Source organism: Salmo salar, chromosome ssa01 (assembly GCF_905237065.1).
Source record: "Salmo salar chromosome ssa01, Ssal_v3.1, whole genome shotgun sequence".
Lineage (NCBI taxonomy): Eukaryota > Metazoa > Chordata > Actinopteri > Salmoniformes > Salmonidae > Salmo > Salmo salar.
In genome coordinates, this window is record NC_059442.1 from 164,179,562 (window position 1) to 164,206,513 (window position 26,952).

Sequence of the window (26,952 nt, forward strand, 5' to 3'; positions counted from 1 at the left end):
AAGTGCACCAGGCCCTCCTGCAGCAAAGCACCTCCACAACATGATGCTGCCACCCCTGTGCTTCACGGTTGGGATGGTGTTCTTCGGCTTGCAAGCATCACCCTTTTTCCTCCAAACATAACGATAGTCATTATGGCCTAACAGTTCTATTTATTATTTTTTTTTCATCAGACCAGAGGACATTTCTCCAAAAAGTACGATCTTTGTCCCCATGTGCATTTGCAAACCGTAGTCTGGCTTTTTTATGGCGGTTTTGGAGCAGTGGCTTCTTCCTTGCTGAGCCGGCTTTCAGGTTATGTTAATATAGGACTTGTTTTACTGTGGATATAGATACTTTTGTACCTGTTTCCTCCAGCATCTTCACAAGATCCTTTGTTGCTGTTGTTCTGGGATTGATTTGCACTTTTCGCACCAGAGTACGTTAATCTCTAGGAGACAGAACAAGTCTCCTTCCTGAGCGGTATGACGGCTGCGTGGTCCCATGGTGTTTATACTTGCGTACTATTGTTTGTACAGATGAATGTGGTACATTCAGGCGTTTGGAAATTGCTCCCAAGGATGAACCAGACTTGTGGAGGTCTACAATTGTTTTTCTGAGGTCTTGGCTGATTTCTTTTGATTTTCCCATGATGTCAAGCAAAGAGGCACTGAGTTTGAAGGTAGGCCTTGAAATACATCCACAGGTACACCTCCAATTGACTCAAATGATGTCAATTAGCCTATCAGAAACTTCTAAAGCCATTACATAATTTTCTGGAATTTTCCAAGCTGTTTAAAGGCACAGTCAATTTAGTGTATGTAAACTTCTGACCCACTGGAATTGTGATACAGTGAAATATTCTGTCTAAACAATTGTTGGAAAAATTACTTATGTCAAGCGCAAAGTAGATGTCCTAACCGAGTTGCCAAAACTATAGTTTGTTAACAAGAAATTTGTGGTTGTTGCTGAGAAACGAGTTTTAATGACTTCAATCTAAGTGTATGTAAACTTCCGATTTCAACTGTATGTATGTATGTATGTATGTATGTATGTATGTATGTGTTTGTGTTTATGTCCTTTATTTTTCTCTTCCCCCTCTGTCTCTCTCTCACCCCGTCTGTCTCTCTCTCACCCCGTCTGTCTCTCTCTCACCCCGTCTGTCTCTCTCTCACCCCCTCTGTCTCTCTCTCACCCCCTCTGTCTCTCTCTCTGTCAGTAGTCTGAAGGATGAAGAGGAGCAGATGTGTCCTATTTGTCTGTTGGACATGCTGGATGAGGAGAGTCTGACTGTGTGTGAGGAAGGCTGCAGGAACAAGCTGCACCACCACTGCATGTCTATCTGTGAGTACAACAGTACGCTATCAGGAGACTGCATGTTTATCTGTGAGTACAACAGTACGCTATCAAAAGACTGCATGTCTGTGAGTACTACAGTACGCTATCAAAAGACTGCATGTCTGTGAGTACTACAGTACGCTATCAAAAGACTGCATGTCTGTGAGTATTACAGTACGCTATCAAAAGTTCAACTCATTTAAACTTTTGACGCGTGTACAGTGTAATATGGTTCCTGTCATCTAAGCCAAGGTGAGCTCTGACATTGTCAACATAGTTTTACCCAAGTAGCACTTAGGGTTAGTTCATAAGGCAGGGGTATTGAAATCTGACTCTACAAGGTCCTGAGTACTGCTGGTTTTCTGTTCCGCCAGATAAGTAATTGCACTCACCTGGTGTCCCAGGTCTAAATCCGTTCCTGATTTAGAGGGGAAGAATACTTTTTTAAAAAGCAGTTAAACTGGCATCAAGGTCCAGATTTTTCTATTTGTGGGGCATATGGTATTCTGTTGTAGTTGCTTTTAGGAACACTAAGCACATGTATATCCATTATGGCGCTACCACTGTACACCAACTGGTGAAGAAAAGCACTGAGTGGAAACAAGACTTTCAGACCTTCTACTCTGTTTATTTTAGTGTCATTTCACCGTATCAGCTTCTCTCAAAATACATGTTTTATCACCCCACACCTCGTCAAACAGAGGCTGACTCTGAAGAGGGAAATTATAATAGGCTCCGAGCTGTTAGCGATCTCCCCTAACATCGACCGACTGACTGTTTGAGACCTGGGTGTCTGTGGCCCGGCCTCAGACATGGACTCGTCTGACATTTAGTGACTCCATGCAGTCATCCATGAAGGTTTTATAGTCCAGCAAGCACCACCACACTCCACTCCGCTTACCCCCATCCCATTACACACACACACACACACACACACACACACACACACACACAGCCCTCTCGATAGTCTGTCACGTTCGTGCCGAGGCCCTAGCCCTCTTCTCTCTCTCTCTCTAAACTCCAGTCTAATTGTTGCTCCATTTTATTGGTGCATTGACTTCCTTGACACCCAGTCAGTGCATTGTCATTTTTCTAAACTGGGGGGAGAGCTAATTCTGTTGGTCCGTCTCTGCCTGTCTCGCAGGGGCTGAGGAATGCCGGCGGAACCACGAGACGCTCATCTGCCCCCTCTGTAGAGCCAAGTGGAAGTCCCATGATTTTTACAGGTAATTTTAACGTGTGTTTGTGTGGGCTAGGAACTAGCAACTCCTGGAAAGACTCCTGGGATGGGGGGAAGGGGAATGATTTGACAGCGCACCAGCTGGTATCTGGTATTGTTGTGTGAAAGACGGGGGAAGCGGCTTCACTATATTTGTGTCTGGGAGGAAAGGAAACACCTGCCTCGTCTGAGATGACAGAACAGCTGTGGAGCTTCACGAATCTCATGCAAGCTGAATGCAAGCTATGGTTAACTAACAGTTAGCTAACTATTGAATGGTTTATAAGCTGTTTATAAGCTCAGTGTTAAGGATTTAGATTAGAGCATATCGTGTGGAACTGCACAATGAATCTGTGATGGATTCATTGCAGGCTACGTCAATGACACAGTAGCACAGAGACGGGAAAGAACCTTGAGTGTTAGCGGTGAGCTACGCTACAGTGTATTCGGAAAGTATTCAGGCCCTTTCCCCTTTTCCACATTTTGTTACGTTACTGCCTTATTCTAAAATTGATTAAATCGTATTTTCCCCTCAATCTACCCACAATACCCCATAATGACAAAACAAAAACAGGTTTTTAGACATTTTAAAAATTAACAACTGATGTTACATTTACATAAGTATTCTGATCTTTACTCAGTACTTTGCTGAAGCAGCTTTGGCAGCGATTACAGCCTCGAGTCTTCTTGGGTATGACGCTACAAGCTTGGCACACCTGTATTTGGGGAGTTTCTCCCATTCTTCTCTGCAGATCCTCTCAAGCTCTGTCAGGTTGGATGGAGAGCGTTGCTGCGCAGCTATTTTCAGGTCTCTCCAGAGATCGGATTCAATTCCAGGCTCTGGCTGGGCCTCTCAAGGACTTGTCCCGAAGCCACTTCTGCGTTGTCTTGGCTGTGTGCTTAGGGTCGTTGTCCTTTTGGAAGGTGAACCTTCACCCCAGTCTGAGGTCCTGAGCGCTCTGTAGCAGGTTTTTTTATCATGGATCTCTCTGTACTTTGCTCTGTTCATCTTTGCCTCGATCCTGACTAGTCTCCCATTAGCATGTTAGTGGTGCGCTAGGCTATATCATTCTAGGTCAAACAGGGCTACGCTAATGCAGTGTGCCAGAGCCATCACATTAGCATGTTATTGGTGCGCTAGGCTATATCATGCTAGGTCAAACAGGGCTACGCTAACGCAGTGTGCCAGAGCCATTCCGCTTAAAGCTTAATAGAAGCCAATAACTGAACCCAGGTTGGGAGTTCAGGAATATCAGTGTCAACAGCCCCACCGCCTCTCTCACACACACACACACACACACACACACACACACACACACACACACATACACACACACACACACACACACACACACACACACACACACACACACACACACACACACACACACACACACACACACACACACACACACACACACACACACACACACACACACACACACACACACACACACACACACACACACACACATACATACATACATACATACATACATATTACACACACACATATATATATATATTACACACACATCACCATTCGAAACTCACCCCCCCACACATCACCATTCGAGACTCACCCCCCCACATCACCATTAGAGACTCACCCCCCCACACATCACCATTCGAGACTCACACCCCCACACATCACCATTCGAGACTCACACCCCCCCACACATCACCATTCGAGACTCACCCCCACACATCACCATTCGAGACTCACCCCCCACACATCACCATTCGAGACTCACCCCCCACACATCACCATTCGAGACTCACCCCCCACACATCACCATTCGAGACTCACCCCCCACACATCACCATTCGAGACTCACACCCCCCCACACATCACCATTCGAGACTCACCCCCCCCACACATCACCATTCGAGACTCACCCCCCCACACATCACCATTCGAGACTCACACCCCCCCCCACATCACCATTCGAGACTCACACCCCCCCACATCACCATTCGAGACTCACCCCCCCACACATCACCATTCGAGACTCACCCCCCACACATCACCATTCGAGACTCACCCCCCCACACATCACCATTCGAGACTCACCCCCCACACATCACCATTCGAGACTCACCCCCCCACACATCACCATTCGAGACTCACCCCACCACACATCACCATTCGAGACTCACCCCCCACACATCACCATTCGAGACTCACCCCCACACATCACCATTCGAGACTCACCCCCCACACATCACCATTCGAGACTCACCCCCCACACATCACCATTCGAGACTCACCCCCCACACATCACCATTCGAGACTCACCCCCCCACACATCACCATTCCCTTAGCTCTCAACCCTTACAACCAGCCACTGTAAAACATTAAAGCACTAAAAACTGTAGACATTTGAATGTGTCTCCACAATGTTTATCTGAAGGCTCTAGTGCTGTATAATATTACCCCTGAATGAGCCCATGTCCTACCATAAATAAGTACATGCTAAATACACCAGCCTCAAGAACTTCTTTGAACTTGAAGTGCCGTGTGTGAGGATGCACACGTATGTTAGTGTGCGCACCTGTGTGTGTGTGTGTGTGTGTGTGTGTGTGTGTGTGTACGTAGGTTTGTCGTGAGCTCGATCTCCTCCACATTGCGGTTATGTGAGCCAGACAGCCAGGCACCAGCCCTTGTTTTGTGCGTCTGCCTGGGAATGAAATGATAGCTGTTGTTTTTTCCCCCCTTAAGACATGAATACTGTCAGAAAGTATCTGTTACCCCCTCCACCCTGAAATCGGACCCAGTTGTTTTTCTACCTTTTTTTTGTTGTTTGTTTGCAATTATGATGACCCGCCATGTCACATGACTATTGTGCCAATACAACATGAAGGAAAGAGTTACCAATTTTTCCGGTTTCACTGGGTTGATTCCTGGCGTCTTTAGAATATGATTCTCCCCCTATTGACAACTTCTCCCCCCATTCATTATATTCTGAAAGTATATTCCTGAATCCTGACCAAGCCTGAATCAGCATATTTGTGACCATTCTTTATTATAATATCAAATGTCAGAACTACAATTCAAACTTAGTCTAGTTACCTACCTACCACCACCATTTTGAGTCCCCCAAAAGTCGCTAAAAGCTAACTGACTTTGGCGTCTTTCTCGGCAGCCATGACCCCTCATCTGTTTCCATGGAGAATGCGGCGGCGTCATCATCCCACAGCGAAGGGGGTTCCAGAGGGGGATCATCGTCCCAGGAGGGGGACTTCACCCTGCCACAATACGGGGTCCAGCAAATCCCCCAGACCTACAAAGAACTGGCCGAGCCCTGGATAAAGGTGTGAGGGGTGGGAAGATGGACGTGGTGTCTATAATGTGGGGACCCTGTTTTATACTTTCAAATTCTTGAATAACCTTTTGAGCTTGCATTTTTTGGGACTATTCCTTTCCCTTTGCCTACAAAGAGGGGTTTACGTGTACTTGTCTCTATCTGATCAGTGCCATATTCCTTTCAGACTAATTTACTGTCTCTGTCCTCCCAAGGTGTTTGGCATGGAGGTGGTGGGCTGTCTGTTCTCCAGGAACTGGAACATCAGGGAGATGGCCCTGCGGCGGCTGTCACATGACGTCAGCGGCGCGCTCCTCCTGGCCAATGGTGAACGCTCCTGGCCGGGGGCGGGACTAGGGGCCGGGGCGGGCTGCTCTGAGGTGTCAGGTGACGTGGTGGTGGAGTCGTGCTGCAGCGTCCTCTCCATGGTGTGTGCTGACCCTGTCTACAAGGTCTACGTGGCTGCACTGGTGAGACTCAACATTTAGTCATTTAGCAGGTGGTCTTATCCAGACCCACTTAACACTTCCTGCATTCATGTTAAGATGGCTAGGTGGGACAACCACATATCACAGTCATGGCTGATAATTAAATAGTTATCAGTGAAGTTGGGGCTAGTAAAAAAGAGCAGTGTGAGTGTTTTAGTACCTTATTTTCTTAAATATGACTGTACCATACTCCAGCTGTCAAGGAAAGCATTTTGGCCCCATAAAGTCTGAAGCCCCGTCCATAAACAACCTCTATCACGGCGCTTCCAAAGCTTTTATCTTCCAGAAATCACCATCACTTCAAAGACAAATTATACACTGTACTGTATGTACACAGTGATTGCAATGCATAGACGGTCAAGTAACTTCAGCTCATTGCCATGAACCCAGTGCTGAAGACATGAAATGTATTGTTATCGGTACTGATTAGTTAGTGCTACCTGATCTCCGCTTTCACCCCTTGGCCTGTCTCCCGCCCACCACAGCTCTTAAATTGTCCTAAAGTCCACTTCAACAACAAGCTAGCCTGGCTAGTCCTAAAGTCCACTTCAACAACAAGCTAGCCTGGCTAGTCCTAAAGTCCACTTCAACAACAAGCTAGCCTGGCTAGTCCTAAAGTCCACTTCAACAACAAGCTAGCCTGGCTAGTCCTAAAGTCCACTTCAACAACAAGCTAGCCTGGCTAGTCCTAAAGTCAAAGCAGCAGGGATTCTCCAAGGACAGACTGAGCATCTCTTTTTTCACTCCTCCTAGCCTAATTTCTTCTACTTCGTCTCTTTTAGAGAACAATATTTATTGGTGGCTGTTTTAAAAAATATGCAGACCCTCTGGGGAGCTCGACATTTCCCCCCGCGGCACTTTGCTTCAGCAGAGCTGCGGTTATGGAAAACAAAAAGGGTTCTGTCTTCTCTGGGGGCTTTCCAGCGTGTTTAGCAGCAGACAGACTTTTGGCGTCTGTTGTATTCTTCTATTAAGACAAAGCAGGGGATGTTGGTGATGGCGGGGTGTGGACTAAAAATACCATGGGCACCACCAGAGTTGGAAGAGTTGGACAAAAATCGACTTAAATCGCCGTTTTCAAAAGCCTCTACTTTGTTTGAGGCAGCCTTGGAAAGTGTGCTCAGATCACGGGCAACGTGCGCACTACCTTGGACCTTGTAACGAGTGAAAATGCCAGAGCCACCATTTCAATAACTTTGATGGGGGTCCTATTTTCTTGCCTTGTCATACCATGTGATGTGGCTTCCCCTTTGGAAGTTTTGTTTGTTTTGCCAAAATACTTGTTTATTGATATGATCCATCTCTCCTGAGAGTAGAGTAGGCTGGGGAGAATGTAGTAATGGAGGTGGAGGGAGTGAGAGGGAGGGAGTGAGTGTATGTAGTGCTGTGTTTGAGTGATTTGTGAGTGGGATGAGGTGGTTGGAGGAAGGAGTAGCCATGTCTGCCTGGTGGAGGGAGGGAGGGAGGGAGGGAGGGGGAGAAAGTCTCTGAGTCCCTCTCTCTCTATCGGGCTCTGGGCAGCATTCCAATGCAACTCTCTATCAGTCACCACTTCTCTCTCTCTGGGAGTAAGGGTCAGGCTGCACCGCCTGTAACCCAGCACCTCTACCCCTCTCCTGGGGGGAGCACCTCCAAGTCTCCTCCACCTCCAGCCGAGGCCACAGAGGGTCTCCAAAGCCCTTGTGGTCAGGCCCAGGTGGACATATTCTCACAGGAATAGACGGGGTCTTAACTCGACTGGGTCGAACGCGTAATTTCCCCAACCTCCTTATTAGTATTACATTTGGGCTCCAAGAGGTCTTGTGTTGCGCATTCATTTTTTAATTTTACATTTTTTTACGCAACTTGCCATCTCAGCATTTGCCGTGTTTGTTTGGTTTAGTCATGTAGGGCAAAAAAAAAGTTTTTGGGGGTGGGCTTTATATAAAGTATTTAAAACTCATAGTTGATAGTAAGTTTTTATACTTTAGACTGGACAATATTGTTGTCACATTCACTGTTCTTGTCTTTACCCATGTTCCACACACAAGACTAGGGATAAAGTGTTTGTAGTACTGACTGTATGTTTGAAGTGTTAATGTGAACCCTGGTCTCTTACCCCCCTCGTTGTAGAAAACCTTGCGGGCCATGCTGGTGTACACGCCCTGCCACTCCGTGTCTGAACGCTCACGCCTGCAGCAGCTGCTCCGGCCTGTGGTGGAGACCATCCTGGTCAAATGTGCCGACGCCAACAGGTAAAGTCAGTCTGAAACTACAGAGTGGGATAGATATGGGAGCCTGACTACAACTGCTTGTAGCTAGTGCCCTCAGGTGGAGAATCCACAACAGGACTTGTTCGGTTTCTCCCAGTATGATCAGTGGTGAGTTCTATCAGGGACATTCACATCTGAGTCTGGAGGTCCGGGTCCTGCTGGTTTTCTCTTCTACCTGATAATTCATTGCACCCACTTGGTGTCCCAGGTCTAAATCAGTCACTGATCAGATTTTCATTCATCAGCAGTGGAACTGGCTTCCAGGTCCAGATATGAATTTCCATGATATTCTGTGTATCTCCAAGAACTGACTCAAATATGGGCACCTTTACTTGTGGTATAATACTGTTAGTCAACAGATTTCCATGATTCCTGTCTCATTTCAGTAGGTCTATGTTGCACACTGTATAATCTCGTTTAAGCCAGAACTAAAATGTTGTTTAATTTGGTCAGAATGTTAACGTAGTCTGTCCACAAGAGAACACACTGTATAAAAGTATGAATGACGGCCGTTAGTACTCTAGCATGGACATTAATTCTGAGTGTCATTTCTGTGTCCAGTCGTACCAGCCAGCTGTCGGTGTCCACACTACTGGAGCTGTGTAAAGGTCAGCTGGGAGAGCTGGCTGTGGGTAGAGAGATCCTCAAAGCAGGTAAGAGCTACAAATCCCATGCAGCCCCTCTGGGGTATCAGTGGAAATGTAGTCTTCGCCCCATATCACATACTCACCACAATTTATATATGCGACTTTGACTATATCTGTTGTCTTAAGTGTTTTTTCTTCTCAACAACAGTAAATATGCCACTTGTCTAATACTCAGTATCCATCTGGCCATTAATGCCCAGGTGTATATGTCTTCAACATCCACTGTAAGCATCTCTCCCTATCCATCTCTCTCAGGGTCCATCGGTATTGGCGGGGTGGACTATGTCCTGAACTGCATCCTGGGGCCCCAGACGGAGGCCAATAACTGGCAGGCCCTGCTGGGCCGTCTGTGTCTGATTGACAGGCTCCTGCTGGAGTTCCCTGCTGAGTTTTACCCCCACATCGTCTCCGGAGGGGACTGGCACCAGTCTCAGACCCTGGGGGATAGGTACGCAATCTTATCGTCTTAGACTTGTTCTTGTATAGCCTGATTCACCTAGCTGCTGACTCGAGTCTGACTCCCTGGGAGAGGTAGAGTGCCACAGGGATGAGCGTTGTGCCCAGTGATATTTCCCTGACTTAGTAGTTTGGATCTTGTAGTCACGTAGCCTTGAGCTCACAGCAGTGATATGGTGACCTTGTCATGGTATAGCCTCGATCACCTAGACAAAGTCAAAACCTTGTACGCTTGAGTGCGTAGCCTTGGATACATAGCCTTGACCTGGCCCATTACTCTGAATGCTTGGGTTAAGGCACCTAATGTCCTATTATGGATTCTTTGGGCATTGCTATTAATAAACACTACAAACTTTATTAAAAATGGTGTCCTGGTTTGTAGCTTGTAATTCAGTAGTTTGGTCTGTTCTTAATGTTGATGACATTATGGTAATTGAAATATTTTTTCTTCCAAATTAAAATATGTAGACTCGTGATGACCAAACTCTGGTCTGGATAACACTTCCTTGAATCGTGTGTTTATAGCTCACACAGTGGTTTTATTGCAAGAGAGTGTACTATAGGGAATAGGAAGCTACAGCCTTTTCAGTTGTCCTTCTCCTGTTCCTCTGTCCAGGTATCAGAAGCTGCTCCCCCTACTGAGCTTCTCGCTGCAGTCCATCGACAACTCCCACTCTATGGTGGGCAAGCTGTCTCGCCGCGTGTTCCTGAGCGCCGCGCGCATGGTGGCCCGCGTGCCGCACGTCTTCGTGAAGCTCCTGGACATGCTGAGCGTCACCAGCTCCACGCACTACGCCCGCATGCGCCGCCGCCTGCTCGCCATCGCCGAGGAGATGGACATCCTGGACGCCATCAACCTGGGCCTGGAGAGCATGGAGCACAGCGCCAGCGAGGCGCACCAACGGGCCAGCGCCGCCTTCCTTGAGCCCTCCGCGCCTCAGAACTCGCCCAACGTAACCGAGAGCAACACCCCGACGCATACGGTCCAGATGACCAGCGGGAAGGGAGGGAGAGGTTTCTCCGGCAACGTGGGAGCGAGTCCTGAGGATATAAGTGAGAGGTTAGCGGCCATCTCAACTAGCGCTGGGCGTCCCAATATGGCCACTTCCACGTGCGGTGGGGCCCTGGCCGAGCACCCAAAGCCCCCCGTTCAGGCGCGTAACCGCCCCCTCAGCCAGTGCCTGAACTCTACGCCTTCCAGCCAAACCCCCAGCCTCCCCTCGCCCTCCGCCTCCCACCCTCCCCCCTCCTTCCCAGGCCCTGACAGCAGTACCAAACCCCGGCCCCAGAGCTTCGTCCCCAGCAAGCTAGCGTCAACTGCCCCCTCCTCTGCTTCCTCCTGCTCTCCAGGCACCCAGCGCAGGTTTCCCCAGCAGAAGCCCTTCAGCAACAAGGACCCAGAGAAGCAGCTCCCCTCCCCCTGTTTCACCCAGGCCCGACCCCTCCCCTCCAGCCAGATCCACAGACCAAAGCCCTCCCGACCCACCCCCTCCGAGGGAGCCAAGACCCTCTGCACCTCGCCCACTCCAAGAGCCTCCAAGATGGGCATGAAGCTGGACCTCCAGGGGGAATCGCCCAGCCTCTCCACCAGCGCCTCTAGAGGTGAAGGCCCCTCCACAGGGGGCCACATGGGGGGTACCACCACCCTCATCAGCAGCGAGGACAGCTGCTTCACCCCTGTGGAAGAGAAGTTCCGTGGACTGGCCGCCTCTGCTGAGCTCAACTCCTCCATGGAAGACCTCCTGGAAGCATCTTTGCCCGTTGCTGGTGACACCACCGTCACGTTCCAGTCGGAGGTGGCCGTGCTGTCGCCGGAGCGGGCTGGGGACGGGCCGGGAGGAGGGGGAGAGGTGGGGATGTACAGCGAGGACGTGACGCAGCACCAGAAGTGCAAGGAGAAGATGGAGGCGGAGGAGGAGGCAGCGCTGGCCGTAGTTATGGCCATGTCAGAGTCGCAGGATGCGCTGCCCGTCATCCCCCAGCTGCAGGTGGATAAAGACCAGGACATCATCATCATCCAGGCAGATGTGAGTCAATGTGCACCTTCAGGAAAATATGTCCCAACACGGCTTTAGACTTCCTCAGTGTTCCCTAAACAAAAGGGCAGTTTCCCAGACACAGATTAAGCCTTATGTTTCTCCATTGAGCTTCCTTTTTCTCCAGGACTAGGCTTAATTTGTGCCCAGGAAACTGCCCCAGTAACTGGCTTAATAACTAACATATAAGTAGAGAACATTGTCACACCCAAGGTCAGAGAATACATGGGAATAATCATATCAAACTGCCAATATTGACTGAAGCCCTAAATCTAACCCACAGTGTGTGTGTGGTACTAGGCCTATTGCCTATACACATGCTGGCTGTGGGAAGCCTACCACTTCACGGCTGAGCCGTTGTTGCTCCTAGACTTTTCCACTTCACAATAACACTTACAGTTGACCGGGGAAGCTCTCTTTGACAGTGCCACATTGAAAGTCACTGAGCTCTTCAGTAAGGGCCATTTTACTGCCAATGTTTGTCTATGGAGATTGGCTGTGTGCTTGATTTTTATACACCTGTCAGCAACGGTATGGCTGAAATAGTCGAATCCACTCATTTCAAGGGGTGTCCACATACACGTGTGTGTGTATATACATGCATGCATACGTACGTATGTATGTACAGTTGAAGTCAGAAGTTCACATACACTTAGGTTGGAGTCATTTAAAACTCGTTTTTCAACCACTCCACAAATTTCTTGTTAACAAACTATAGTTTTTGCAAGTCGGTTAGGACATCTACTTTGTGCACGACACAGGTAATATTTCCAACAATTGTTTACTGACAGATTATTTCACTTATAATTCACTGTATCACAATTCCAGTGGGTCAGAAGTTTACATATACTAAGTTGACTGTGCCTTTAAACAGCCTGGAAAATTCCAGAAAATGTCATGGCTTTAGAAGCTTCTGATAGGCTAATTGACATCATTTGAGTCAATTGTATGTATTTCAAGGCGTACCTTCAAACTCAGTGCTTGATATCATGGGAAAATGAAAAGAAATCAGCCAAGACCTCAGGAAAAAATGGTAGACCTCCACAAGTCTGGTTCATCCTCGGGAGCAATTTCCAAACGCCTGAAGGTACCACGTTCATCTGTACAAACAATAGTACGCAAGTATAAACACCATGGGACCACGCAGCCGTCATACCGCTCAGGAAGGAGACGCGTTCTGTCTCCTAGAGATGAACGTACTCTGGTGCGAAAAGTGCAAATCAATCCCAGAACAACAACATAGGACCTTGTGAATATGCTGGAGGAAACGGGTACAAAAGTATCTATATCCACAGTAAAACGAGTCCTATATCGACATAACCTGAAAGGCCGCTCAGCAAGGAAGAAGCCACTGCTCCAAAACCGCCATAAAAAAGCCAGACTACGGTTTGCAACTGCACATGGTGACAAAGATTGTACTTTTTGGAGAAATGTCCTCTGGTCTGATGAAACAAAAATGGAACTGTTAGGCCATAATGACCATCGTTATGTTTGGAGGAAAAAGGGGGAGGCTTGCAAGCCGAAGAACACCATCCCAACCGTGAAGGACGGGGATGGCAGCATCATGTTGTGGAGGTGCTTTGCTGCAGGAGGGACTGGTGCACTTCACAAAATAGATGGCATCATGCAGAAGGAAAATTGTGGATATATTGAAGGAACATCTCAAGACATCAGTCAAGAAGTTAAAGCTTGGTTGCAAATGGGTCTTCCAGATGGACAATGACCCCAAGCATACTTCCAAAGTTGTGGCAAAATGGCTTAAGGACAACAAAGTCAAGGTATTGGAGTGGCCATCACAAAGCCCTAACCTCAATCCTATAGAAAATCTGTGGGCAGAACTGAAAAAGCGTGTGCAAGCAAGGATGCCTATAAACCTGACTCAGTTACACCAGCTCTGTCAGGAGGAATGGGCCAAAATTCACCCAACTTATTATGGGAAGCTTGTGGAAGGCTACCCGAAACATTTGAGCCAAGTGAAACAATTTAAAGGCAATGCTACCAAATAGTATTTGGTAGCATGTAAACTTCTATCCCACTGGGAATGTGATGAAAGAAATAAAATATGAAATCATTGTCTCTACTATTATTCTGACATTTCACATTCTTAAAATAAAGTGGTGATCCTAACTGACCTAAAACAGGACATTTTTACTATGATTAAATGTCAGGAATTGTGAAACCGCGTTTAAATGTATTTGGCGAAGGTGTATGTGAACTTCCGACTTCAGGTTTGTATGTAATGTATGTGTGTGTCATACTGACGTGTTGTCATCCCATGCTTCCCCAGACTCCAGAGACACTGCCTGGCCATACCAAAGCCAAGCAGCCCTACAGGGAGGGCCAGGAGTGGCTGAAGGGCCAGCAGATTGGCCTGGGGGCCTTCTCCTCCTGCTACCAGGCCCAGGACGTGGGCACTGGCACCCTGATGGCTGTCAAACAGGTGAGAAGAGGAGACACATGGCAACCACAGATGTCTGCCCTGATGCACACCTGTTGATGTCAGAGAAATAGATGGTTATAAAAATGTGTCCTAGCCAGTCAGAGCTCTTACCATAGCGCATCTATACCTATTCAATGCTTTCCCATCTACAGGAGTGTTTAGGGAATACGGGCTAGGTGTTGTTGCTAGGTGGGGCCCATTGGGCTCTTGTGTCCCCTGGTGCAGAAACTCCGGGGATTCCATGTCAGAGTTGTGACTTCATTTTAGCTAGTGATCTCAAACTGAGATGTTGCCCTTAAAGAGAGAATGTCCAGCTCTCTTCCCCTGATAACCCTGTGTGTTCATGTCCTCCCTGACTATAGGTGACCTACGTCAGGAACACATCGTCGGAGCAAGAGGAGGTGGTGACTGCTCTGAGGGAGGAGATCCGGATGATGGCCCACCTCAACCACCCCAACATCATCCGTATGCTGGGGGCCACCTGCGAGAAGAGCAACTACAACCTGATGGTGGAGTGGATGGCAGGTAACGACCTCCTCCTCCTCGGATGATGATGATGATGATATCCCACATTGAAAAAATTTGGATGTTTTAAGGGGGGGGGCTTTCCTCATTTGTTCAATTCAATTTTGATTTAGTTGATAAAAAAATAAATAATAATTTGATAGATTTTTCTTTTCTTGCTTTTTATCTTTGATGTGATTATTCATTTTGTATTTATTCAACTTTTCAGAACTGGGTACATAAAATAGTATTAATTGTACCTTTAATGAGTGATGAATATGTATCAGCAGCATTAACTTCCTGTATGTAAATAAGACAAGTCATGTCCAATTGGAACTAACCAGAAGTTGAACTTGATAGTAGATATTGTAACTTTTGACCCCATCCCTACTATAAACTATTGTGCTTCCTCCTATAACAATCACATATGTTGCTCCCGTAGAAATAGAAGTACTGGGTGTACCATTATTAGGATAAATAGTCATTATATTTCATGGGTTGATCCTCTCTCTGTTGTGTCCAGGTGGCAGTGTGTCCCATCTCCTGAACAAGTATGGAGCCTTCAAGGAGGCTGTGATCATCAACTACACGGAGCAGCTGCTCCGAGGCCTGGCCTACCTCCACGAGAACCAGATCATCCACAGAGACATCAAAGGTGAGGGCACACACATACACGCCATCCAGCGCACAGGAAGTCCCTGCTGCTATTGAGCTGCCTGTCACAGGGTTCAAGGTGGGCTCTCAGGGAACACACTGATTCCATGTGTTTCACCTTTTACGGGTGGAACTTTGGAGACTGTGAGTGGTAACTAACTGCAAGTCGCTCTGTAGAAGAGCGTCTGCTAAATGACAAATGTAGTGTAAAAATAAGAAACTATAATAAGGGCTTGTGATTTGTATTGGTCAGGAATAATTAACTACAGACTGACTACTGGGTTTGTACTGGACAGGTCAGGAATAATTAACTACAGACTGACTACTGGGTTTGTACTGGACAGGTCAGGAATAATTAACTACAGACTGACTACTGGGTTTGTACTGGACAGGTCAGGAATAATTAACTACAGACTGACTACTGGGTTTGTACTGGACAGGTCAGGAATAATTAACTACAGACTGACTACTGGGTTTGTACTGGACAGGTCAGGAATAATTAACTACAGACTGACTACTGGGTTTGTACTGGACAGGTCAGGAATAATTAACTACAGACTGACTACTGGGTTTGTACTGGACAGGTCAGGAATAATTAACTACAGACTGACTACTGGGTTTGTACTGGACAGGTCAGGAATAATTAACTACAGACTGACTACTGGGTTTGTACTGGACAGGTCAGGAATAATTAACTACAGACTGGGTGACTAGTCAGAACACACCTCACCCTACCTGTCCTGTTATGTCATACTATAACTCACCTTCTCTCCTCCAGGTGCCAACCTGCTGATTGACAGCACAGGTCAGAGACTGAGGATAGCTGACTTCGGTGCTGCAGCCAGACTGGCCTCCAAGGGCACTGGAGCAGGGGAGTTCCAGGGCCAACTCCTGGGAACCATCGCCTTCATGGCCCCAGAGGTACGCATGGATGAAAGGGAGAGAGAGTAAATCTGCGTTTAGAATTAGCATTCTGTTCCCGGCCTTTATAGTGCAATCCTTTTGACTGGAGCCATAGTGCATTTCAGACACAGCCGAACACACACACACTGCGTACAAGTGATGGCTCGCATAAAACGAGTAAATTCCGCCACTTAAACCAATGTCCTAAGATCAAAACCCCCCAGTCCTCTGTATCCTCTTTGTGGAGAGGGTCTGAAAGAGGTAGAAGCCGAAGCATTAGCCGTCTGTGGGGGCTGTTAGTTTTGAAGAGGGCCCTGATCATCCTGGTATTAAACTGGGCTGTCATGCTGTGGGAGGCCTGGGCAGTTGAACTCCCTCCTAATTAAACAAGGTTTTGGGAGCCACTACAATAACAAGACATTAAGGGGTCGGCCTCCATTGTGGGGGCCTTCTCTTTCAAAGGGGATTAAAATGCTCTTACATTTGGGAGTTACTGAGAAATCTAAATCCACTTTAATTCACTTCCGTAGCGAACACGTGACTCTGAATGGCCCGCATAATGGCGGCTGGGTTTCACCGCCGGAAAAAAGCTTTGTCGGAAGCCAAGGACATTTTAAATGGCTTTCACCAAACATACGAAAGCAAGATTTGGCCTGGGAATAAATTGAAGCCATAGTCATGTGACAAATGTAGAAACAGGGCAACTAAATAGACACAACAAAACATAATGCCCATCTATGGGAGGCTCCAAAATACATTTCACTCCTTTTGGTTTGACATTATGTCCATCCACCAAAAAGTGTCTTGTGTAACTATGCCACTCCTCAACAACACCCAGTCAAGTGCTATAAAACAATGACTTGCCATTTCAGTCCTTTCTGCTGCTATTTGCAAATGCTAGACTATGAATGGAGTAGAGTTAAGTGTGTGTAGTGGGCGCGTGCAGTAAAGGCTTATTCAATAAACGTCACGCAGTTGTCCAGATGTTGATACCTTTTTGTGTTCGACTCTGTAGGTGCTGCGTGGACAGCAGTACGGCCGGAGCTGTGATGTTTGGAGTGTGGGCTGTGCCATCATCGAGATGTCGTGTGCCAAGCCCCCCTGGAACGCAGAGAAACACTCCAACCACCTCGCTCTCATATTCAAGGTGCCACCAATACAAGCACAGCCACTAAGTTCGATTTTAAGGAAACCATGTCTATTCAGTTAGATAAGCGATAAATACATTTTATTTTTTTTAAATGTGATCAATGTGTCTTCACAACCAGAAATATCCTAATCCTAGAAATGTTATTAGTACTCTTTTTAACGTTACCATTGAATATGTGACCCACTAAAAACCAGTCACTGTTCTACATCACTAGATGGAATTGGCACAACATTACTGTTTTAGGATTGATGTACACGTATAGCTGTAAAATACATATACCTGAAAAAGCACCCTATTGGCCTGTTTCATCCAAAGGTTGATTGGGTTTCAACAGTACCATGACCTCACCCTCCCTCCCTCCCTCCCCCAGATTGCGAGTGCCACCACGGCGCCCTCCATCCCTCCCCAACTGACCCCTGGCCTGAGGGACGTCACCCTGCGCTGCCTTGAGCTGCAGCCTGCCGACCGGCCCCCATCCAGGGAACTCCTCAAGCACCCGGTCTTCCGCCTCAACTGGTAGTCCCCAACATCCTCCCCCAGTCCCCAACATCCTCCCCCAGTCCCCAACATCCTCCCCAGTCCCCAACATCCTCCCCCCAGTCCCCAACATCCTCCCCCAGTCCCCAACATCCTCCCCCAGTCCCCTAGCCTCCCCCCCAGTCCAACATCCTCCCCCAGTCCCCTAGCCTCCCCCGGTCCCCAACATCCTCCCCCAGTCCCCTAGCCTCCCTATCCCATAGTGTCTACTACTGAAGGCCCAGCCAGCCTGCCTGCTTTTCTCTCCTCCTCCCACCGCTGACAATCAGACCAGCCTCCATAACACAAGACCAGCCTCCCTAACCCCAGATCGCCCTTTATCCACCCCAGACCAGCCTCCCTAACCCCAGATCGCCCTTTATCCACCCCAGACCAGCCTCCCTAACCCCAGATCGCCCTTTATCCACCCCAGACCAGCCTCCCTAACCCCAGATCGCCCTTTATCCACCCCAGACCAGCCTCCCTAACCCCAGATCGCCCTCCATCCACACCAAACTGCCCCCAGTCATGAGTGGAGGGCCTGGGATGGATGGGATACCTGGGTAATACCCTCCCGTTCTACTACTATGGCCTCAAACTGCTGTACCTTAGCACAAAATGCAAAAAGCGAGTTGCAAAAGTTCTACTACGAAAACGGTGCTTTTTTAGTTAGTGCCATGTTGGTATACTGTAGTCTGTATTGCTCTGTTTTATCAAGCCTCTGTTCTGGTAAAGAAATGGTTCCTTCAGCACTTTGGTAGCCATTTTGCAATGGTTTCGAGAAGTTCTTCTTCCCATTTTAACCCCCCGTGAGTCAACAAATAAGTCCTTAGAACCGCAATCTGGAGACGACGGAGTAAAATGGTTTTTAACACTGTTATGTTGTAACGTCGGGTCATAAGTTTCCGACTCGGTTTTTGTTTTTAGAGTATCCTATGTGTAGAAGAAAGGCATAATGAAGCAGTTTTAATCGGTTGAATTTGTGCATAACTGCATTTCTATAAAGATGCCTTTAAGATGTGCATTTTACTGTTGGGCCATAAAGCTTAGTCGAATAATCATGAAGATTACTTAAGTATTTCAGGGAGCGGTGATATATCTAACAGAAACATGGCTAGTTTGGCTAGCAAAACGCTGAATGTGAACGCTTATGATGCCCGTATTGTCTCAAATGTTATTTTGTTCTTTGATTTCTTTCTTTTTTTTGAGATAGAAAGATCCCATGTATGAAGTTATGATTTTATATATATATATATATACAATAACACCCCAAAAAGCTATAGCTATCTTTTTTTGGTGTTATTGTATATTCAAAGCTATCCTTAAGAGATTGAGACGTTTATTGTGTATGGGCGTAAGTTTTCCGAACAACATTTTGATGTCGTGCCACACTGTTAAAATGAAAACACCCTGTTGGTCTCTTAACTCTCGCTGTTACAATTGAGCCATGTGCATCGCACATATTTTAGCCTTTTTTAATCATTTTATGAGCCCTAAATGCTGTGTCCATACATTCAAAACCGCTATATTCAATATTGATCTACCATTCTTCTGGTGCTGTTCCTTTGTAGAATGTCACGCTACAATTCAACACATTTTTTTATTTTTTATCTTGGCTCTATTTTTAAAACAAATTGTTATAAAATCCATGTACATCTGAGGTTTTCTATGACTCTTCTATTTTCCATTGTGGATACTCTATATAATGAATATAAATGCTGTACAATGTTTTTTATTTTTGGTGGAGGGATATTTCTGATTTAAGACTGACTTTTCTGCTTGAAAATGTTTTACCATCTCTTTTTGATTAGAATTCTCAAGCATGTTCCTAAATGGTGTTAATTTATGAACTATAACTCTTCAAGTGTTGTTGTTCTGGTTGTAATCCATTAAGAAAGTAAAAGGATGATAATTAAGATGTAGAATGTTTCCAAATTCAACCTTTTTTAAAATGGGAATATGCATTTAATTGCTATTTTTATTTGGAATCCCTTAATGGCAAGGGCTTGAGACAATTTCAAAAATTCATTTTTTAAGCAGAAAATGTAATCTATTTAAAACAAATCCTATTCTTTACGTGGAGTACAAGCTGATCAAGCTTGAAGAGTTAAATGTAAATACATGTGAAGTTTGGTAGCTAAAATGATTGTACTTGACTGTATTTTTATACCACACTCTTTTCCATTTTATTTTTTTGTTCCTGCTTCGGGTTATTTTTCTTATGCCTTTTTAAAAGCTTTAAAGTTATGCACTCTGGTCTTTTTTATATACTGGAAGAAAAATCTGTTTCTGTCATTCATAAAAGCTAATCAGTATTACTTCAATTTGTCATGTCTATAATTCTTACCAATCTCTTAATGCCTTCTGAATCCTCTTGTCCAACCTGTCTCAGCCAGCTTGCTGGTCTTGATCTATTTTGTCTTATTTTATGCTGATGTGATGTAATCTTATGTGCTTTTTTTTGGATCTAAGCTGGACTGAAATTTGTGTGAAATTGTTTCCAGTTTCCTGTGTCACTTGGTGGTACTTTTTTATTTGTAAAGAACATCTTGCTGTTTTATTCCAGTCTCTACTACCTCAGGTGTCCTATAGAGTCTCTTCTACCAAAGTTCACTTTCTCAATATATATATATATATAATCTTTTTTTTTTTTTTACTTCGTTTTTTTCAAAGATTTTCAGGGCTTAAGGGCTAACTTATATTAGCACCTTTACTGTGCAAATAAACTCATGAAATCTCTGGATTAAGAAAAAAAATGGCTTAAGCTGTATCCTGTAAGTTAAAATGTATCAAGATATTTTAATTATTACAATTTTTACCCCATTCTAAGCATTTTATTGCATAAATTGGAACTTATTTTGGTGTTTGTCTTTATGGTAAATAAACAAAAAATTGGGAAAAAGGTTTCTTGTTCCTCCTGTCAATTCTTTGTCAAAGCGTCAGAACCACATAACTACTGTGTTCAGTTTATCAATGGTCATACAGACGAGTATCCTTGACTTTACTATGAGTTAGAGCAACCTCTACTTCAGAATGCCGGTGCTATTCAGTCCAACCTATGTCTTCCCTTTTAAAATAAAGTTTAAATAAAACCTGGTCATCTGAGATGGATCCTTAACTGCGTTGGACTAGTAACTGAAAGGTTGCAAGATTGAATCCCCGAACTGACAAGGTAAAAAAATCTGTCGTTCTGCCCCTGAACAAGGCAGTTAGCCCATTGTTCCTAGGCCGTCATTGAAAATAAGAATTTGTTCTTAACTGATTTGCCTAGTTAAATAAAGATAAAATAAATAACTACCGTAATTTCCGGACTATAAGCTGCTACTTTTTTCCCAGGCTTTGAACCTCGCGGCTTAAACAATGACGCGGCTAATATATGGATTTTTCCCGCTTTCAATTAAAAAAATTAAAATAATAAAAATAAAAACATTCTGTGACGTGCTCAGTTTTTTGGCGGCATGAAGCTTTCATTAGACCAATGAAATTGCCGAATGGGTTACGGTCAAACAACTTTTTTGTTTACTGTTTAGATTAAATCGAGCGCTCTCAAACTTCCCATCATTCTGATTACGGTAGTCATTTTGTCACCCTGATTCCTGGGGGCACAACAAAGTATTTGCAGCCACTCGACATCAGTGTAAATTGTGCATTTAAGGTGGCGCTCCGTGTTCAGTGGGAGGCTTGGATGACAAGTGGGGAGAAATCCTTCACTAAAACGGGCCGCATGCGAAGAGCAACTTATGGTCAAGTCTGCCAGTGGGTCCTGACAGCGTGGAGCATTGTCAAAAAATCCACTATCATCAACGGGTTTCAAAGGCTGGACTGCTGCGTGTTGAAGAGGGCTCAGCGGGGGATTTGCCTACGGATGAAAGTGACGAGAGCGACAATGAAAACGATCCAATATCGGATGAAGCAATTCTGAGGCTATTCAACTCCGACACCGAAGGAGATGGTTTCAGTGCACAGGAGGAGGAAGATAGTGACCAATGACTTTCTTGGTAGGCTACTGTTTACTGCTAATTTTTTATTTTTTGTGTTTCGTTAAAGCCTATTTATTTTTGTTACAATAACTCTTAGGTGAGGCCTATCAAAACCATGATCACTTGAGTACAGTGTCCGAAGCATCATGTGGTAGGACTTGTTCTGGAGGATAGGGCTAGCACAATTACCGCGGAGCCGGCGGTTATGGATGAAGACTGTCATGAAAAGAAAATAACCGTCAAACGTTTAACTGAAGACTGGTTCGTGCGGTTGAGTCAGTTTCTGCTGTAACATGGACTCTTAACGTGATTAAACTTTGTTGCTCGTTGCTGAAACAAGCAAAAGAGTGTCTGTGGAATGGGGACACTCGTTGTATTCATTCTATTTCTATGGCAGCACACATTCAGGAAGAGAGGAGAACATGCCAGTTAAGATATTCCAGACTGACACAGCGGTTGTGTTGGAGATGGACCTGTCAGTTGGTTCAGTACAAGTCACTCAGTGGAATACTGGCCTAAAAGTCTATTCAACCAAGACATGCCTTGTCTGACTTCAATAATAATATATATTTTTAATTGTAACACGCTTTTCAAAAACCCAAAGTGCCACAAAAAAATGTATATATAAAAGTGTAAGAGCTGTTTGAAAAGACCTCCTGAAATTTCAACCTGTTTTGTTGGGATGGAGTTTATGCATGCCTGATGACATCACCAGGCAGTAAATGAGTTAATAGAATAAATACGAAAAGACAGTTCCTAACCTCTCTGCCAATAACAACTCGTTTTCAGTTTCCCCACTCAGGCCACTCCCAGACAGTCCTAGCTAAATTCTTGCTTGAGAAATTGCTCTTTACTAAGAAGCTATTTTTGTTTCATTTACATTTACATTTAAGTCATTTAGCAGACGCTCTTATCCAGAGCGACTTACAAATTGGTGGATTCACCTTATGATATCCAGTGGAACAACCACTTTACAATAGTGCATCTAAATATTTTAAGGGGGGGGGTTAGAAGGATTACTTTATCCTATCCTAGGTATTCCTTAAAGAGGTGGGGTTTCAGGTGTCTCCGGAAGGTGGTGATTGACTCCGCTGTCCTGGCGTCGTGAGGGAGCTTGTTCCACCATTGGGGTGCCAGAGCAGCGAACAGTTTTGACTGGGCTGAGCGGGAACTGTGCTTCCTCAGAGGTAGGGAGGCGAGCAGGCCAGAGGTGGATGAACGCAGTGCCCTTGTTTGGGTGTAGGGCCTGATCAGAGCCTGAAGGTACGGAGGTGCCGTTCCCCTCACAGCTCCATAGGCAAGCACCATGGTCTTGTAGCGGATGCGAGCTTCAACAGGAAGCCAGTGGAGAGAGCGGAGGAGCGGGGTGACGTGAGAGAACTTGGGAAGGTTGAACACCAGACGGGCTGCGGCGTTCTGGATGAGTTGTAGGGGTTTAATGGCACAGGCAGGGAGCCCAGCCAACAGCGAGTTGCAGTAATCCAGACGGGAGATGACAAGTGCCTGGATTAGGACCTGCGCCACTTCCTGTGTGAGGCAGGGTCGTACTCTGCGAATGTTGTAGAGCATGAACCTACAAGATCGGGTCACCGCCTTGATGTTAGTAGAGAACGACAGGGTGTTGTCCAGGGTCACGCCAAGGTTCTTAGCACTCTGGGAGGAGGACACAAGGGAGTTGTCAACCGTGATGGCGAGATCATGGAACGGGCAGTCCTTCCCCGGGAGGAAGAGCAGCTCCGTCTTGCCGAGGTTCAGCTTGAGGTGGTGATCCGTCATCCACACTGATATGTCTGCCAGACATGCAGAGATGCGATTCGCCACCTGGTTATCAGAAGGGGGAAAGGAGAAGATGAATTGTGTGTCGTCTACATAGCAATGATAGGAGAGACCATGTGAGGATATGACAGAGCCAAGTGACTTGGTGTATAGCGAGAATAGGAGAGGGCCTAGAACAGAGCCCTGGGGGACACCAGTGGTGAGAGCACGTGGTGCGGAGACAGATTCTCGCCACGCCACCTGGTAGGAGCGACCGGTCAGGTAGGACGCAATCCAAGCATGGGCCGCGCCGGAGATGCCCAACTCGGAGAGGGTGGAGAGGAGGATCTGATGGTTCACCGTATCAAAGGCAGCAGATAGGTCTAGGAGGATGAGAGCAGAGGAGAGAGAGTTAGCTTTAGCAGTGCGGAGAGCCTCCGTGACACAGAGAAGAGCAGTCTCAGTTGAATGACCAGCCTTGAAACCTGACTGATTTGGATCGAGAAGGTCATTCTGAGAGAGATAGCAAGAGAGCTGGCCAAGGACGGCACGTTCAAGAGTTTTGGAGAGAAAAGAAAGAAGGGATACTGGTCTGTAGTTGTTGACTTCGGAGGGATCGAGTGTAGGTTTTTTCAGAAGGGGTGCAACTCTCGCTCTCTTGAAGACGGAAGGGACGTAGCCAGCGGTCAAGGATGAGTTGATGAGCGAGGTGAGGTAGGGGAGAAGGTCTCCGGAAATGGTCTGGAGAAGAGAGGAGGGGATAGGGTCAAGCGGGCAGGTTGTTGGGCGGCCAGCCGTCACAAGACGCGAGATTTCATCTGGAGAGAGAGGGGAGAAAGAGGTCAGAGCACAGGGTAGGGCAATGTGAGCAGGACCAGCGGTGTCGTTTGACTTAGCAAACGAGGATCGGATGTCGTCAACCTTCTTTTCAAAATGGTTGACGAAGTCATCAGCAGAGAGGGAGGAGGGGGGGGGGGGGGAGCACCGAGACAGGATTGTTTCAATCTACACAACACCCCATATTGAGAAAGCAAAAATAGGTTTTAGAAATGTTTGGTAGTTCATAAAAAATAAACTGAAATCATATTTACATAAGTATTCGTATTCAGACCCTTTTCTCAGTACTTTGTTGAAGCACCTTTGGCAGCGATTACAGCCTCAAGTCATCTTGGGTATGACGCTACAAGCTTGGCACACCTGTATTTGGGGAGTTTCTCCCATTCTTCTCTGCAGATCCTCTCAAGCTCTGTCAGGTTGGATGGGGAGCGTTGCTGCACAGCTATTTTCAGGTCTCTCCAGAGATGTTCGATCGGATTCAAGTCCGGGCTCTGCCTGGGAAACTCAAGGAGTTGTACCGATGCCACTCCTGCGTTGTCTTGGCTGTGTGCTTAGGGTCGTTGTCATTTTGAAAGGTGAACCTGGATCAGGTTTTCATTAAGGATCTCTTTGTACTTTGTTCTGTTCATCTTTCTCTCTATCCTGACTAGTCTCCCAGACCCTGGTTATCCTTCTGGAAGGTTCTCCCATCTCCACACATGATGCACCTGAGCTCAATTGCAAATCTCATAGCAAAGGATCTGAATACTTATGTAAATAAGGTATTTCTGTTTTTTTATTTAATACATTTGCAAAAATTTCTAAACTGTTTTTGCTTTGTCATTATGGAGTATTGTGTGTAGATTGCTGAGGCTGAAATGTGACAAAGCGAAAAGTTAAAACATTTGTTTTTGCAAATGTATTTACGTAAGTATTCAGACCCTTTGCTATGAGACTCAAAATGAATCTCAGGTGCATCCAGTTTCCATTGATCATCCTTGAGATGTTTTTACAACTTGATTGGAGTCCACCTGTGGTAAATTCAATTGATTGGACATGATTTGGAAAGACACACACCTGTCTATATAAGGTCCCACAGTTGACAGTGAATGTGAATATCAGAGCAAAAAAAAGCCACGAGGTCGAAGAAATTGTCTGTAGAGCACCGAGACAGGATTGTTTCAAGGCACAGATCTGGGGAAGGGTACCAAAAAATGTCTGCATCATTGAAGGTCCCCAAGAACACAGTGGCCTCCATCATTTTTAAATGGAAGAAGTTTGGAACCACCAAGACTCTTCCTAAAGCTGTCTGGCTGGCCAAACTGAGCAATCGGGGGAGAAGGGCCTTGGTCAGGGATGTGACCAAGAACCCGATGGTCACTCTGACAGAGCTCCAGAGTTCCTCTGTGTAGATGGCAGAACCTTCCAGAAGGACAACCATCTCTGCAGCACTCCACAAATCAGGCCTTTATGGTAGAGTGGCCAGAAGGAAGCCACTCCTCGGTAAAAGGCACATGACAGTCCGCTTTGAGTTTGCCAAAAGGCACCTAAAGGACTCTCAGACCATGAGAAACAAGATTCTCTGTTCTGGTGAAACGAAGATTCAACTATTTGGCCTGAATGCCAAGCGTCACGTCTGGAGGGAGGCTAGTCTTGATCGAGGGAAAGATAAACGGAGCAAAGTACAGAGAGATCCTTGATGAAAACCTGCTCCATAGTGCTCAGGACCTCAGATTGGGGTCAAGGTTCACCTTCCAACAGGACAACAACCCTAAGCGGCCAAAACAACGCAGGTGTGGCTTCGGGACAAGTCTCTGAATGTCCTTGAGTGGCCCAGCCAGAGCCCGGACTTGAACCCGATCTAACATCTCTGGAGAGAACTGAAAATAGCTGTGCAGCGACGCTCCCCATCCAACCTGACAGAGCTTGAGAGGATCTGCAGAGAAGAATGGGAGAAACTCCCCAAATACAGGTGTGCCAAGCTTGTAGCGTCAAACACAAGAAGACTCAAGGCTGTAATCGCTGGCAAAGGTGCTTCAATAAAGTACTGAGTAAAGGGTCTGAACACTAATGTAAATGTGATATTTAAATTTTAAATTTTTAATACAGTTGCCAAAAATGTGTTTTTTCTTTGTCATTATGTGTATTGTGTGTAGACTGATGAGGGAAAAATAACTATTTAATCTATTTTAGAATAAGGCTGTAACGTAACAAAATGTGGAGAAAGTCCAGGGGTCTGAATACTTTCCGAATGCACTGTATATACAGGGTGTACCAGTACCAGATCAATGTGAAGCTATATACAGGGAGTACCAGTACCAGATCAATATGCAGCTATATACAGGGAGTACCAGTACCAGATCAATGTGGAGCTATATACAGGGAGTACCAGTACCAGATCAATATGCAGCTATATACAGGGAGTACCAGTACCAGATCAATGTGGAGCTATATACAGGGAGTACCAGTACCAGATCAATGTGCAGCTATATACAGGGAGTACCAGATCAATGTGG

At 46.0% G+C, this 26,952-nt stretch overlaps 1 protein-coding gene across 4 annotated transcripts in view; it reads left to right on the forward strand.

Annotated features, from left to right (window-relative positions):
* map3k1 (mitogen-activated protein kinase kinase kinase 1, E3 ubiquitin protein ligase) overlaps positions 1-20,791 on the forward strand; it is a 60,396-nt gene extending 39,605 nt beyond the window's left edge. For 3 of the 4 annotated variants that reach the window (XM_014144678.2, XM_045693621.1, XM_014144689.2), the window contains exons 7-20: positions 1,197-1,321; positions 2,460-2,541; positions 5,681-5,849; positions 6,055-6,309; positions 8,440-8,561; positions 9,141-9,232; positions 9,482-9,674; positions 10,299-11,709; positions 14,006-14,158; positions 14,521-14,683; positions 15,186-15,317; positions 16,095-16,237; positions 17,235-17,366; positions 17,740-20,791. In XM_014144678.2, coding sequence (XP_014000153.1) covers positions 1,197-1,321; positions 2,460-2,541; positions 5,681-5,849; positions 6,055-6,309; positions 8,440-8,561; positions 9,141-9,232; positions 9,482-9,674; positions 10,299-11,709; positions 14,006-14,158; positions 14,521-14,683; positions 15,186-15,317; positions 16,095-16,237; positions 17,235-17,366; positions 17,740-17,889 — 3,322 coding nt within the window. In that variant the 3' untranslated portion in view covers positions 17,890-20,791. The remainder of the gene's footprint in view (positions 1-1,196; positions 1,322-2,459; positions 2,542-5,680; positions 5,850-6,054; positions 6,310-8,439; positions 8,562-9,140; positions 9,233-9,481; positions 9,675-10,298; positions 11,710-14,005; positions 14,159-14,520; positions 14,684-15,185; positions 15,318-16,094; positions 16,238-17,234; positions 17,367-17,739) is intronic. The other variant, XM_014144685.2, reaches the window with a different exon arrangement.
* The last annotated feature ends 6,161 nt before the right edge of the window (positions 20,792-26,952 follow it).